The sequence below is a fragment of the Ornithodoros turicata genome, chromosome 8, assembly GCF_037126465.1.
Source record: "Ornithodoros turicata isolate Travis chromosome 8, ASM3712646v1, whole genome shotgun sequence".
NCBI lineage: Eukaryota > Metazoa > Arthropoda > Arachnida > Ixodida > Argasidae > Ornithodoros > Ornithodoros turicata.
In genome coordinates, this window is record NC_088208.1 from 24,540,227 (window position 1) to 24,556,161 (window position 15,935).

General features: G+C 48.5%; 2 protein-coding genes across 6 annotated transcripts in view; one reads left to right on the forward strand and one right to left on the reverse strand.

Moving 5' to 3' along the window:
- LOC135366738 (leucine-rich repeat-containing protein 15-like) overlaps nucleotides 1–15,935 on the reverse strand; it is a 584,634-nt gene that overhangs the window by 410,469 nt on the left and 158,230 nt on the right. The gene's annotated exons all lie outside the window — the stretch shown is intronic.
- On the forward strand, nucleotides 11,027–13,334 carry LOC135366741 (endochitinase-like). Its single transcript, XM_064599605.1, has 2 exons — nucleotides 11,027–11,489; nucleotides 12,152–13,334. Exons 1-2 carry the CDS (start codon nucleotides 11,124–11,126, stop codon nucleotides 13,316–13,318), a joined length of 1,533 nt encoding a protein of 510 aa, XP_064455675.1. The 5' UTR covers nucleotides 11,027–11,123; the 3' UTR covers nucleotides 13,319–13,334.

The window sequence follows — 15,935 nt, forward strand, 5'->3', positions numbered from 1 at the left end:
ACGGAGCTTTCCTCGTCACATTTCTAATATCTCGCATCAGTTCTCGGACGCTTTCCTCATCCTGATACGCCACCCACTCAGAGTTCCTCGACGACAGCAACCCGTACTTCACTCTTATCTTGACCGGCCATCCCGTACTACCGCAGATACTGTCGTAGGCGAACGTGTTCAATCCCTTCTGCCGATAGCGCTCCGAAGTCCCAGTGACGCCAGTTTCTCCCGGTGCTTCTGGGACGTCGAGAGTTAGGGAATAGCCGGATATCGATATCGGGTAACAAATATGATAGTGCTTGTTTCTCGACGACTGAAGCGTCCTCGCGAAAAGAGCACGATAGCTTTCCAGGGTATCCGAAGTGTAAGGGAAAAAGCTTCTGAAATAAACGTTCGTGGAGTTAGGAGCGCTCAGCGGGTCCACGACGATGGAGTACGCGTCCAGAGCTTCGAAGAGGTGGTCCAAGTCGGTGTAATAGTCTCCCTTGAAACCCGTCGTTATGGGGACCACAGCTCCAACGGAGAGGCCGAGCGCGTGCTTGAAGGCGTGGTGAACGTGTTCCACCATTTCCCCAAACATCGACATCCCTTCTTGAGCGGGTGGAGTCCACCTCAGGAACATGCCGTCGTAGCGATGCTCTTTCACCCAACGGAGAGAATTCACCGTAAAATTTATGAGCACCTTGTTGTCTTCGTACATCCTGTGGAATCCCGCGCCATCGTCTACGAGCACAAAGACCTTTAGGAATTCATTTGCTGCCTTGAGTCCAGGAAATTTTTGCAAAGCACCCTGAAAAATATCAACCGGCGGATTTAGAGGCGTTAAATCTACGGTAATTGCATCGATGCCCAGACAGCAGTAGATGGCATGCGTGCAGAGGTGGTAGGGGAACGTTGATACGTTGTACGCGAAGTCGCGCCGGCGCAACCCTGAATGTCTCGAATGGAAGATGCAGAAGGTCTTGTGGTCCTTGATGTAACGGTCGCGGGGCATCATGGCGTACAGAGGCTTTCCCGGAAATCGCCAAGGCGGACTTCGAACGTTGTCGTCCTCGTCAAAAGTGTAGTTCTGGGCGGGCGCATAGTAGGACGGGTTCATATGGTTCCTTGCCAAACCAAAGACTAGTCTGCCAGAAGGATCCTTGTGGAAGAAAATCTTCTTGATGAGGTAAACCTGGAACATGATGCCCATAGTGACCATGAATCCTAAGACGATGAAAACGGCACAGCCCGTAATTAAGGTTCCATCTCTGGGTGCTGACACCGCGGCTCGCTTTTCGTGTCCACGGCAGAATTCCACTCCAGTTCCCTGAGCACCATCCATTGTCAGTATTGACGATTCAGGATGACTAGTCCGATCAGTTCAGTGGAAGTAATCGTCCGCTCGCAGAAGCTCGTGGAGGGTCATTCGAAATGCTCATTGAGAAATGACGATGGTTGTGGACGTTTGGATGATTCTATGAAGAGGAAGATGTAGTTTCTCAGTACGTAAGTAAGTATTATCGGGAAAAAAAAACAGTCCTGGAAAAGGTGGCTGCCACTACAGGCGCCTGCAGCTCCATGTCATTTGGTTTAGATTCTGTCTCAGAGACGCAACGAAGGTGTTAAAAGCGGCAATGTGTGCCACTACCTTTTAGGAAGGCGCAGAGTGCCTTCAGAGCTTTAACTTCATGGTCCTGTGTAGGCCATATCCCCCTATTAATTTAGAAAAGGGGAAAGGCTTTTGGTCGAGGCCTATGGACGGCTAATATGGAATAATGAGGTGAATAAGCCGATATCTTTGCGGCGACGTGATGCAAGTGCCACAGGGTAGGGCTAGGGATAATTCCGACCGCCAGGTGTCCTTTGATGTGAAATTTTTCGGCAGTGTACAATATAAAATATTGACTTCGGAGACACGAGTAGTGTACAGTACTATAGTAGAGAGTGCAGAGAGTACGCTATAATACGACATATGTGTCGCATCTGCTTCATAAATATTGCGCATCATCAGTAAAATATACCTTCTTCCGTGTTACAGTTGAAGTTCTCTTCGAAGACGCGATTCTTGGTACAAAGGGCCTTCAAATTGGTTAATCTTAACAACCTTTGTTCCTGGAATCGCTTCCATAGAAGACCATGAAGGAGATACTTTATGGTCTGCTGTAAGACACCGATTCTCTGAGAGGGGCCTCCCATTGGGGAGCTCATTGACGGAGGTAAGTTCTTGAGTGGAACGACTTCATTACTCGTGACGAAGAACTCGAGAGCAGTTTCTGGAAAGGACCTTTCAAAGCAAAAGAAATAATATTTAGAAGCGAAGTCGAATATTAAAACGCTTTCCGTGCAACCTCCTCATTTTTAATGCAGTGATCCGAACCGAGGTCGCTATACACTATTCCCTGTGGGAAATCGCGCACATTGACCACTAGGGACGCTACGGGAAGTGACAGAGCTGAGCAGATGTTGGATGACCCACATAAACCCTGTTGGTAGCAGTGCCGACGGCATCATATCGAATGCGAAGAAGTCCACGACAACTTTGATCCCTTGAAACAACGCAGCATCAATAACGGCAGTCGTAGCTCAACTACACCCTTCTCACAGTTACTACTTCATTATTATTTTACACATTAGCAAACATGCGTGTAACGCTCACCTACTTTCACGCCTACTAGTCGCGATTGCAGGGGAAAAAAAACTGCCTTAGATACGTTGGTTGTACGGCGATTGGTCCGAGGCGGCTGCAACGAGATAGAGTGGGTAATAGAGAGATAAACTGGCAGCCATATTTGAAACCACCCTGGATGGCGCCATGTTGACCTCACTTTGCCTTGTTTGCAAATGGCGGACATACGGGACCCATGCGGTGACCGCACACGCGTGTTTGCGCGCGTACGCTCCGAAAGTTTCGAGGCTTTTATTGGTTCCGTAATGCCACCAACAATTTTTCCCAAGCCTGCGGAAGATATACTAGTGAGTTTTAATATATCATACGCCATCGCCTTTGCGTACGTAAGGAATAGCGTTTATGGTTCTGCGCATGCGCAATACATAAACAGAGCTTTGCGCATTCCGCAGAGATCCCACGCTATCCTATACGTACGCAAAGCAACAGCGCACGATATACTAAAACTATTACTATGATAGCCACAGAACCATTACACACATAGCCACAGAATTTATTAGTAAGACCACCAGAGAAACCATTGAGGCCGAAAAGATAGCGGAATTTGGAACGTCGTGTATTAGCACCCCGTCTTAGGCGCTGTCTGATTAAGAACCGGCTTTATAGGGAATTGAGCTGTTCTGTTTTTTTATTCCGTGTTTGCGCCGCGAAGCAACTGTTGCTATGACCGGCGCACAGGTGTGGACAGGTGGAGAGAGGACAGCAGGAAGGAGTGTGACACAGTGGAGTTAGTATGCGCCCTGGGCCGACTTCAGGGGGAACTGTACCGACATTCGCCTAGAGCCTTCGGGAGACCAAGGGAAAACCTCAGACAGCTCAGCCGGTAGTAGGATTCGAACCCACAACCTCCCAGTCTTCAGCTGATTGTTTCCCGTGCAAAAAAGTTGCACTGGCTGGAGCGTGCACGTCCCACGACCGCTTCAACCCAACTTGCGTCGCGCACGCGCGTTTCATTGGTCCTTCGGTTCACTCTTCGTTCATTTTTGCCTTGACAGAAGGAGTGCGAACGAAAAAGTAGAGGGTCGCCTACTGCATCAAAGCTTGGAGCCTCGCCAAGGTGGTAGCGCACACTATTCCCTCTCTGTCTCGTGTTGGTCCGAGCGATCTGCTGCCGATATGGTGCCCGTAGTCACGACAAGTGTCTCCAAGAGACGTAATCGATTCGCTGAATCGGATGCGTGGCCACTTTCATGTTCTTTTCTCTTTTCTTAGTTTTTGAACGCATTCTTATCATCTCATCTAACGATGTTGTGGACGTACGCAGCTTTCGTGATTGAACAACAGGTAGCCAAAGCTCATCGTGTCAGGAACGGTTTCCACGGAGACGCCGTAGTTACCAGCAGGCCCCCGAAGACGAATGACTTCCCTTGAGTTATTGGCGGATCTAAACCGATTTTCAATTACGTCATTTCCGACGCATAACGCGCTTGCTATGCAACAAAATTTTGCCTCCGAGCTCCTGCTGCGCGCGCTATAAGGCGGTAGCGTTATACGTGGTATTTTCTGTCCCTCCAGCAAATTTTGATTCATAGGTTGCGGGTTCGAACCCGAACGAAAACGCCAGCAAGTCGCTTAGTCTTCCGAGACGAACGTTAAGTACCGGCTATATTAACAGGGAGTGTTAGCAGACAGCTGTTAACGTGGCATCCGAAGTACCGTATATACCGTACCCAGTCCATGGATAAGATTCGTGCACGCGTTCATTGGTTCCGCTAGGTACGATATCTTCACGGTGATGTTATCAACGGTCTACTTATACCTTGGTCACACGGGCACTCTTCAATGATCGCTGAAACCAATGGCCTTTGAACGTGTGCATAGCGCCACATACCGTGTAACGTGTCAAATACTCAAAAAGCATCGGATCCAATGCTCTTTGAAAAGTTGACATTTTACACGCTTGTTGGTGGTATCCACATGATCAGTGCTCATTGGTTTCAATGATCATTGACGACTCTCCGTGTGACTGGGGTATATTATTAAGTAATATTTCATCTCGACATGTTGCTTCCTTGTTTTCTGAGCATAAGCACAAACTGGGTAAGCTTGTGCGTGTCATCCACGCTACTTTTATTTTAAAGGTCGTATATTCGGTTGATGCGCGTTATCGGCCGGAAATTACGATACATAATGATCAACGTTGTGATACGTGTGCAGAGTACTAAAAAGGCAATTTATTTAAAAAACAGAACCAAAGGTAATCACGTTTAGTCACCGATCTAATTCATTATGCCTTTCTCGGTTCTTTTTTTTTTCTCTCTCTCTCTCTTGTTGTACACGGAAAATTGGGTGGAAGCTGACACCGGAAGGACTCCAAGCGTGAAAAGACAAAGGAAAATTAATTCTTTTAAGTGGGCTAAGACTGTCGTGTTCCTCCGTCAATGACGTTAATCCCGAACACGCGATGAGAAGTGACAAAACTAAAAAGACGCCGCAAGATTCTTTATACACCTTTTTTTTTGTTTAGATAGAGGGTATCCGCTCGTGCCATCTTATTACATTCCGTTCTGAGCGGGTTATTCGCGAATCCCCATCTTTCTTCGTTCGCGCGCCGATATTTACGCCTGGAAGAGCCTTGTTTATGTTGTTCCCAGGAGTGCATGTGTGGCCTCCTCCGCGGAAACGCCGTCGTCGTGCCACTCTTTCTGTTCACCTCGGATGGGTTCTCTCCATAATGCCTCAGACTCTTCCGCCGAATTTGTTCCGCCGATGCGACGCCCACGAAAGCCTTGGATACAACGATACGCTGCACGCGTTGGTTGTGTGCTTTCGCAACAGCTTTACGGGTCACACAAGCACTGTACGAGGCGGCGAAGATATCATTCGCAATATACTGCGACGTTAGGTTTGTCTTACGCGGATTAATTTGGACATGAAGGGGGAGTTAAAGAACTAAACTTTCTTCTAGGGTTATGAAAGATTATGTGATACTACTCACAATTTTATCTCATGGTTGTGTCGGTTGCTTGTAATAGGTATCGTGGTCTTTGTTCGGCGGTGGACCATCCCCCAGGCTTAGCTGTTGTTGATGGGCGCGTAATCAAAAACTGATTTATTAATTATGATTATGCTTAAGCGTCCCCAGATTGGTTCTCTATCCTTAGTGTGCAATAAATCGAATCGAACTGAATTGCACTACTGAATTATACGTAACTATATTATCGACGCACGGGTTGATAATGACTGTTCTTGGGTCTATACTTTGCGCGACAAGGTGTGATCATGATCTACGCCAAAGTTCTCGGACTCTGGAATAATTCTGCACAGCTGATGTTTACGGCCCAAAAGTCTAATATAATATAATAATACTATTACGGCCCAAAGTCTCAGGGTGGAAGACAGTGATACTGGGCCAATATTTGTCTAATATTGGTGCGCTGTCTGGGATAAGCGGCAAGAGCCTCGTACATACGTTCCCGTGTCTACGACTCTCGCCTCCCACAAAAGACACCTAACCCTCTAAATTAGCTAACAGAAACGCTCGCGTGGGTTGAACAATGACATCAAACATTACAGGGACGCGAAACACACTGCAAATTTGATGAACCCTATACTAACTTCCTCTCCCGAAACGGCGGCGCTTTGGCCTCTTAACCCCTTCCTGTGATTGGTATGCAACATTCGTGACTGGTGCAAAACAAGCAACCCTGTGCGTCCCGTCTCATTATTAATTCCTTTTACACGCTAGAAACAAGCGGAATCGGTCCCTCTCTCGGCTAATTAAACCGGGACACTAGGGCAAGAGACGAGAGTGAGGCAGAGAGCCGGGGTAATTGTGTGATCAGTAATGCCATTCTGTTTGCCTTCGCCTTTGCCAATGGAAGGGAACAAATCTCTCTCGAATCTCACGGAGTTTACGGATGGGGGGCCGGTGTGTGCATTCCAAGCTCTGTCAGTTCCTGGCTGACGTTTTTGGTTTGTTTGCCGAACGGACCGCTCGAAGGTGGAGCGGGAGGCAATCTTTGAAGCTCAGCGCCTCTTATTTTTATTGGGGTGACAAGCGGCCAAAGTGATTCGGTTTTAGTTTATATGGAGGAAGATCGATATAACGGAGAGGGAGAGTGATCTAATCCTGCAAGAGGTAGAAGCGGAAGCCAAATTCGGTGGCAGGGCAAGGACGGTACGGAAATCATTGCTGAACAGAGCAAGAACCGAAGCTATGCCTGCAGTGATCAACTTTGTTTTCTGTATCGTGATTCCCGCCAGATGGCGGTCAGAAAGGAGGGTTGTGACTCTGGTCCCTCTTATGCAAGCCACCCATTTTCAAACTTCACTTTATGAACCTCGAAGTTTATAAAATTCCCTCGCTTTGTGAGCGGTGCCCTTCTTGGGATCAAGACGTTCCCCTTCCAGATTCCAAACTTCGATTTATGAACGATTAATGCAGAAACGTTAACCGTTCGGATGTCGGGGGTTGACTGCATTAACACGCGCCACCAGAAATCAAGAATGTCCGACTTGTTACAAGCAGGCATCAACCTGGGACATCATGCACGACCTCTGAGGAAATTTCTCAGTGCTGTCTTCAATAGTTTCCCCAGGGCTTCTGGAACATGGAAGCAACTGAAGAATTTCGGCAACCTTCGTGCAAGGGGTCCCTGACTCCGCCTTGTGACCTCGTTGTCATAGGCTACAAGATGACAAACATAATAGGGAGAATGACCGCGCTACGGCTAAGTACATAGGTAGTTGCGACTGTACTGGAGACTTAAGAGAGTTCGTTTTAAAAGTGCTAGAGAGCATGGACATCCCGCCCTACGCGCGTCAGGACTAGCATGCCCATATTTTATATTATTATTATTTATTGAATATGGGCATCAAAGGGAAGAAAATCAATTGAACAGGAGAGGAAATGTTGAGGGAAGAGCCTTCTCCAAGAGCTTAAGAAAGGCTGAAAATCAGATTCCGCAGAAGAAAATAGCGCTTTCCTCTGTTGCAGGGCAGATGAGTCATTTATGGTGGTGGTGGTGGTGGTGGTACAATGTTCAAAGGAAGAGGAGTGAGCAGCCATTTATCGTCTGAGGCTTTGGAAATTCCTCTCGCGCGGTCTACTTCGCTCCAGGACAACGAAGGAAGCGCTTTCAGGAAGTGCTTCTCGTAGAGTGACGATGAGAGGGAAGGCAAATATACGAACAATTTTCTAAATTAGAGATGTTTTTTGTTTCTTCATAGGGTTCATAGCCAGCATCTGCGAGGAAGAAGAAGCAAGAAAGACGAAAGGAAACCCGATACAAGCGCGTTAGGGACCGCGCTGTTCTCCATAGTATCATGTCATTCATCTCCAGCTCTAACCGATTCTAACTCTTTTGAGTGGATCTAACTCTGAGTGGATCTAACTCTTTTTTAACATCCTGTTGACCGCACCTCAGTAGTCCTGGCCAATCTCCCTAGCGGATAAGCGCCATCCCGCTTGAGGAGCAACAACAACAACAACAAGCGCTTTCTTGCCCTAGTTCACCATACTTGCCCTCTCCAGTACTTGCACGGCCATCTTTTGCTTGGACGAAGAAGAAGTGGAAGTACTATTACCCCCCCCCCCCCCCGCCTACCTCCCTCCAGGATGAAGCTTACCTAACACACGCTAGATGCCTAGCTCTACGTTTAAATTATTATCTCTACCGCTCAGGAGTGCACTCATCCCCAGCGTGCGCACACTGCGGACAGGACGAAACCGTACAGCACTTCTTACTCCAGTGTCCCCGTTATGACCGTCTTCGTCAGACCAGCATTTACGCGCCTCTAACCGGGATGGGAGCTACTGTGTAGTTACCGGCACTATTATCCTTTGGGGCGGCTCATGATGGGAGGTAGTGTAGCTGTGTTGCCGCTGGCATTCTATGTTTTATATATCAATCACTCCGTTTTTAGCTCTGTCCAAAGAGCAAAAGTGTGTGTGTGTGTGTGTTTTCCTAAACTTAGAACGTGTTTTATATATCACGAGCCCTTGCCAACCTCCCTTTGTGGACTCGACGAGTAGGAAGAAGAAACAGAAGAAACCCAATCGCCCTCAGTGGCTAACGGCCATTGCCCTGAGGTAGAAGAAGAAGAAGAAGAAACAGAAGAAACCCGCATCCCCGTGAGAACGTGTTGTGAATCTCGTGCTTCTTATTCCGCCGCTGAACTCGTCTGAAACTGTCTCTAGCATTCTGTCCCACTTCCGCTTGCCCTGCAGGTCTTTAAACTTTACCACGGCCACAGCGGCGCTGCTCAAAGCATCGATTACATTCCGATGGAAGAACGTCCTCAGCGTCGGCGTGAACAGCGAGACTACGAGGTACAAGACACTCCAGCAGGTAACCGCGAAGGGAGTGCCTTTTCGCCCACGCTGTCCATCCTCCTCACCCTCGTAGTAATGTTCGTCTTGATGGTGACGCTTCAAATATACCTAGTGGAGTCTCCCACCATCCAAGACTTACTTGGCTTTAATGTGACCTTCAAATCATCTGCGGCGCGCCCTTCCAGCAGAAGTCGGTCCCTGATCACATATCGCACCTCCACATCATCTACGACCTCAACAACCGCAAAGCCAGAGTCCATCACCAGCTCAACCATTACCACCACGCCTGGACCCATTGCCTTCGATGCCCCTCGACCGGATCAAACAGCCCGCGGTCCTCCTCGGTCCAACAGTACACCTTCCCCGAGGCGATTCACGATGGCATCCGACAAGATGTACCAGCACTTCCGTACGTTCTGCGTGCACTTCCCTAGAAGGCGAGCACGCGACGGGCAGCGCTACGGACTGAACATGTTCCCGTACCACCTTTGCACCGACGTAGTCTACTGCTGCGCTACGATTAATCCTTCGGACGCTACTGTGCAATCGAGGAACGTCACTGTCGACGTCTACAATAATGCGCTTCGACGATTTCGAGATCTGAAGCACCGTAATGCCCATCTTAGAGTCTGGATTGCGGTGGGCGGAGGTGACTGGGATCCTGCCGATCCCCATCGAACTGCCTACTCGAAAATATCTCGCGAAAACCACACACGGTTTCGCTTCGCAACAAACGCTGTGGACTGGCTAGAGAGCCACGCGTTTGACGGCATCTTTGTCTATTGGAAATACCCCGAAGTTCACGAGACGACATATGTCATGGATCTGCTGCGAATCATGAAGGAAACGTTTCGTCGGTTGGAGTTGTACGTCGGGGTCGTCGTTCCTTTGAACCAAGTGCTGCGCGAGCGCTTTGATATGAGAGAGCTCGTAGACCTTATGGACGATTACAGTATCATGATTGATCCAACTGAGCTACAAACTGTAGCGAAAACGCAGCTGAAGTATTCGCAGGATGTCATCGATCGATATATGGAGCTTTTTCGCGAAACTCGTTACGTCGTCAAAGGACATAAGAGAAGCGGGAAGTTCCAGCTCTGTTACCCCCTGTCCTTGGCTGCAACGTCTTTTACGCTTTATGGACCTGTCGAAGCCAATGCTACGAGTGAGGGCCAAGAAGTTGCAGGTCCAGGCCACGCAGGGCATAGCACCAAAGTGCCCGGATCTCTGGCGTACGACGAAGTTTGTCGTCATAAATCTTGGGACGCCCAGCAGACTACGAGGTATTGCCAAGTAGCAATCAACGACAACCAATGGATATCTTTCGTAACGGTTCCAGGCCTTGAAGCCTTCGTTCGTAATTTGATGAAGGTTACTGGAAACTCGCGTTGCCTTGGTGTCTGGGAACCCTTCTGGGACGACTACACCGACCATTGCAAGCAAGGCGCCTACCCCCTAACAACGGCGGTCTTCAATGCACAACGGAGCAACGCCCACCGAACGAGGGAGGGAAGTCCTACCTAAACTTCGCAAAGAACGTCGTTGAGCAGGGGCGCTTAGAAATTTCCTGGTGAACTATTGCGGTTGAGAACGCATTTAAGAACATCTCCGATTACGAGGGAACTCGAACTACAAATAAATAGTATTGGAGTGCCCTCCCTGCATTCCTTACATGTCTACACAATTTTGTTCTCTGTTGTGTTATCTTGCTTCATGTAGTGTAGTGTCATGTCGTGCTCAACGTTTAAGCACCTGAAGCTTAGAAGGTCCACTCAAGATGCCGCAATCACTTTTACCCTCGGTGTAACTTTGCAAGACAACCAATGCGAATTTCGATTGTCCCTGACATCGCATCATCATGCATGTAGCTGACGATGATGATGTCTCTGGGCAACGACGTCAACTTTGTTTTGGTGGTGATGATCGGGTGCCTCACCGCCCTGGGCACAAAATATTGCTGACTATTAGCAAACCTATCCAACGACGACTAAGAATCTTCCACTTGTCTCAATCTTTGTCTACCGACATGTTCAGCAGGAGGTTGCTTAGAGAGAGAGAGGGGGGGGGGTATGTTTAATATGCCTGACACCATGGGCGTCGCTAAAACTTCGTAGAAGACGACGTCGCTGACGAAGACGCAGAAGAATCTGTGCTTCACTGTCATTCCAATTCCCAGTTTTGAATGCGATGGAGTGCGCGTCCTCCTCAGACGCCGTGGTGACTGTGGTGGGTCCCGGGGAGTCCAGCGATAGCAGCAGGACACCCGGGGACCCTTCCGCGGAGCCACAGCACGGAGAACCGCTTCGGGAGGAGACGCAACTCGAGAACTCGACCTCCGTCATCTGCATCGTCATGACCCTCGTAGTAATGTTCAGCTTGGTGGTGGTGCTGCAGACGCGAATAACGGACAGCACTTCACTCCAGGACCTGGTGCTCTGGACGCCGAAAAAACGGAGCACAGGCAATAAGATGGAAGTGAACGAAGCTGAACATGACGGGGAAGAGGCCAACGTGACCGGCGATGCTCCTGTTCGCCTGCCCGTCAGATTGTTGGTAACTATAAAGTGTCACTGCCGCATCATTTCTGCGAGTCTTGTAGCGTCGAGACAAGTCCCAATGCACGATCCGTACGAGCCTTTACTTGCAGTGTCTAAATCAGTACCGGAATTAGGGGGTTAGCGTTTTCACGGGGAAACTGTGTTCAATCACACTAGATTAGGCGGAGAGAGAAAGACATTAACGATATCCGCTGCGCCACTACAGGTCCTACGAGTCCCACCCTCCTGGGACGGTACCATAAACTCTGGGAAATACCCGAATCAGCCACGTCCTTGGAAGACTTGGAGGATGAGCTCTGACATACATTGTAGAGTTCAGAATGAGGGTGGAATGGCGAACTGATGCTTGAATGAGTGCAAAATTGCAACTTTGTGTGTGCTTTCCTGTCATACAGTATTTCACGGAAATTAATATTCGCGCGGGAATGGCGATCCCGAAACTTGCAAGAATTAATCTGGTGAATTGCTCACATTACGCTACACTTATGAAAAAAGAGGAAGACAAAGAAGCATGCTGGTGAAACTTGTTCAAGGGGATACGGCATGTTTTTCTTTTTCTTTTTTTCGTCTAGCTTGTCCCTTCCTAAAAATAGTGCATTTTTACTGTCTTTATTGTTTCCTGTACAGTGAGACATATTTACCCCCCCGTAACCTCAGGACCCACCGGAGGACCTGGACGACAGCCAGCAGGAGGATACCAACGATGCTGTGGTTACGTTCGAGCCGGTCCTTGAGGAAGAACCCCTCCCCAACCCGAGGTGCTTCTGCATGATCCACGGCAGTCAACAAGGAAATACCCCAGCCCGCTCTTGCAACGGGACCACCCTCGATCCCAGCGCCCTGCCAACGCATTTTTGCACCGACGTTGCCTACTGCTGCTTCGGATTCAACAGCGACTACAACATTACATCCTCGAACATCACGATGGACCACATCAAGTCACTGCCGCACAGAACAGACGTCACTCGTTTCTGGCTTGTCGTCGGAGACGGACACCGAGACAGTGAGCAGTTCTCGGCAGCGTCACGTGACGTCAAGCTCGGACTCATGTTTGCCATGAACGTGCTCAGCTGGCTCAAGGTGTACGACTTCCACGGCGTGTTGCTTCATTGGACCTACCCGACCGTACAAGAATCACAGCTGCACATCAAGCTGCTGAAAGCCATGAAAGAACTCTACAAGATGACGGGAAAGCTCGTGGGCGTCGTCGTGCCTTTCGATCTGCAGCTGAGGGAACGGTTCGATATGCTTGCGCTTGTACGGGTGTTGACGCCATACACCATCCTGGTCACCCCTCCGATGACGTGGACTTCGCAGCCGTCTTTTTCCACAACGTTTACATCATACCGTAAGAACCACGCTTTCCACGAGTACCCGCGGATTCTTTGGGAAACGAGGGACAACGTCGCCAAACGAGACGGGAGACATCACCTGTGCTATATGCTGTCCTTGACCGGGTGGTCCTTCACTCTGCCGAAGGCGTCAAATAGTACAAGAGTAGGTGAAACAGCTGTGGGCCCAGGAGACGCGTACCCGGGAACGAACATCGTGGGACGCGTAGCACTCGACGACGTCTGTAACGCGACCTTCGACGTGTTCGACGATACCTCTTACTCCGTTGTCGCAATCGACGACAAGCAAATGGTATCGTATTCCAACCCGAAGACGTTAGCACGACTAGTGAGCAAACTCGCGAACCTGACGAAGGACGGCGGGTGCTTTGGCGTTTGGAACTTGGATTGGGATGACTTCTGCGGACAGTGCGGGCTTGGGAACTTTCCGTTGGCGGAAACCGTCTACAAGGTTGCACTAGGCACCGAATAATAATTCCTAATAGAAATCGTGTCTGTTCCCGAATTTTTCAGTGAAACTAATTCGGCTATTCATTCAGCACAACATCCTGGCCCAGTTATTGGCAGCATATCGTTCATACTACAATATTCGACCGGTATTACGATATCCAGCGATGTCCAGGTACTAGCGTCGCGGGGCAACTGTGGCTATAAGATTCGTGCAGATGTGGGTAGTTGGAGAGAGGACAGCAGGAAGGAATATGGGGGACGGGGTGTTAGTATGCGTCCTGGGCAGACTACGGGGGGAACTGTGCCGACATTAGGAAAACCCGGTGAAAACCTCAGCACAGCACAACCGGTGGTAGGATTCCATCCCACCACCTCTCAGTCTTCAGCACCCAGCTGATACTAGGCCAATATATTGTGCTGCTTGGGATGGCATGCGCTTTCCGTTTAGTTAGCCAGGAAGTGAGTAGGTATTGTGGCGCGACAGTTTTGCTTTTTTGTTTTTTTTACCCGTGTGAGAAGAAGAAGAGCGAGGTGAAACAGGAGGAGGAAAAGGGAAAAGTAAACGCTCTAGTCTTTCTCGGAGGATGATCTCTGGGGCTACAGGCCCGGGAACGTTATATACAACGGTACGTGCGTCCGCGCTAGTACGCCCTTCATCTTTGTTCCTCTAACTTACGCGCGTCTGGGAGATTGTGTTACGACCCTATTATGCGTTACGTGCCTGTTATGCCGTCCATACTAAGAAAGTCTGAGCTATAGGCACAACGGAACAAACGACATGACACGAAGGCTTTGTGTCGCGCCCTTTTTCTGCTATGTTTATAGCTCAGGCCTCCTTACTATATAGAGGACGCAACAGGCATGAATACTGAGACAGGTATGACATAACGAGTGTGACATAACAGGAGCCTTCGTGTCGCGTTGTTTTTTCTGCTCCGCCCATAGCTCAGGATTTCTACGGGCGTTACGGATAGTACGGATTTCGTCCGCCAGCTTTTCTTGCCTGCATGCCGTGTTATCTGTAATGTCACTACGCTACACCCTTCACATATCTTGAGTCTGAAATATTAGCGAGACTGCTGAAATAACCATAGCTGATCAAAAAAAAAAAAATAGCGTAGGAGCTTTGGTTCAACGTAGACGAAATATTGTAAATATCGTACGATATCTTGATTTTAGATGCAGATTTCTGACGCTTAACGCCACTAGAATTCTCGTTTGAAGCATCTTTATTTTGTGACTGTTCGCAAAGGTGAACGAAGTATAAAATACTTGTTTGTTATCTTCTGAGCGCTGTCGAAAATCTAGCTTCAATAAGTACTAAAAAATCACTTAAATCTATCACATCAGACATATTTCACGCAAACTGGACAACATATCCCCGCACTACACGCATTTAAGACGATCCATTGATTGATTCAAGAAAGAAAAAAATATGGAATGTAAGAATTTATGTGCAGTTTCATAGAGGCTGAAGGGTATCGCGCCCCTTTAACGACGATTCGTAGTGTACTAAGGCGAATATCTCTATAGGACAATCAACGACACACACTGGCTTGAGCGCGCACTTTCAGACCGCACACCAACTGTGTAGAACTTATGCCTCTCTGTGCTAGCGGCTTTCTCGGACCTCTAACTCTTGCAAGCTGGAGTCTCAAGAGCACAGGGACTGCGCGAAATAAATTCACAACCCAAACTGACCACCTCGCTGCTCACGTAGCCTGCCACGTTTAAAAACCAAGCGGAAAGGCTAGCACTTTCGATCCTTCAGGGCTGCGTTGGTGAAGTCTTTCTTCCTTCGGTAGCAAAACGTTTGCGTTTGCACATAAGTAAGAATTGAGAGAAAAGAACAATAAATGGAATGAAATAATACCGGATACGACATGTCGCATACACTTTAACAAATGAAGGCGCTGACATGCCGGACTCCTCGTAACACCGGAACCCCCCGCTGTTCTTTATTTTTAATTCTCGGGCCCAGCGAAAGTCAAGCTTCGTTCTAGCGTGCACACAAATATTCCCATCATTCCAAAGCAGCGCCAAGAGCGATCAATATCGGAAGGAGCACTGATAAGCTGAAGGTGCCAAAGCATCGCCAAAATAGAAGAAGGGAACGCACGGGGGAGAAAGAGAAAGTAAGAAGGGCAGAGAAATGATGAATGAAACATGGCGTAGAAGAGAAGGAAAAATCGGAAAAGAAAAGAAACACCTCACGCATTCATTCGAATCGGTTTCCGGTTCGCTATGCGCAATAAATCAAAGCCGTCATCTGAATATAGAGAAGAAAGAAAGAAGAAGAAGAAGAAGAAAAACGTAGCGAACGACTCATTCAAATGTGACGCGCACCCGCCAAGTTTTTCGCGCGTGCCAGAAAGCAATGTGAGACAGCGTCGACAGTTAAGAATTTAAAAGAGAGACAGAGGGAAAAAAAAGTTCCCTTATAAGGGTTATAAAAATGCCCGTCTTCGGAAACGTTTGCCCGCGTTGTTTTTGAAGGCGCGAGTTTTACGAGGGAGGACGCGATAATTATAGGACCATAAAAATGTCAGGTATCCGAGCAGAAGGGAAATAAAACCGCTTCAGCGAGCGGTCAACGCTCGAAAGTTGCTCCTGCTCCTGCTGTTGTTGTTGTTGTTGCT

Bases quoted from the DNA above. Each gene is read 5' to 3' on its own strand.
- LOC135366741 (XM_064599605.1), top strand. From the start codon at position 11,124: ATGGAGTGCGCGTCCTCCTCAGACGCCGTGGTGACTGTGGTGGGTCCC. The intron at 11,490-12,151 runs GTAACTATAAAG...CCGTAACCTCAG, and splicing joins GCCTGCCCGTCAGATTGTTG to GACCCACCGGAGGACCTGGA.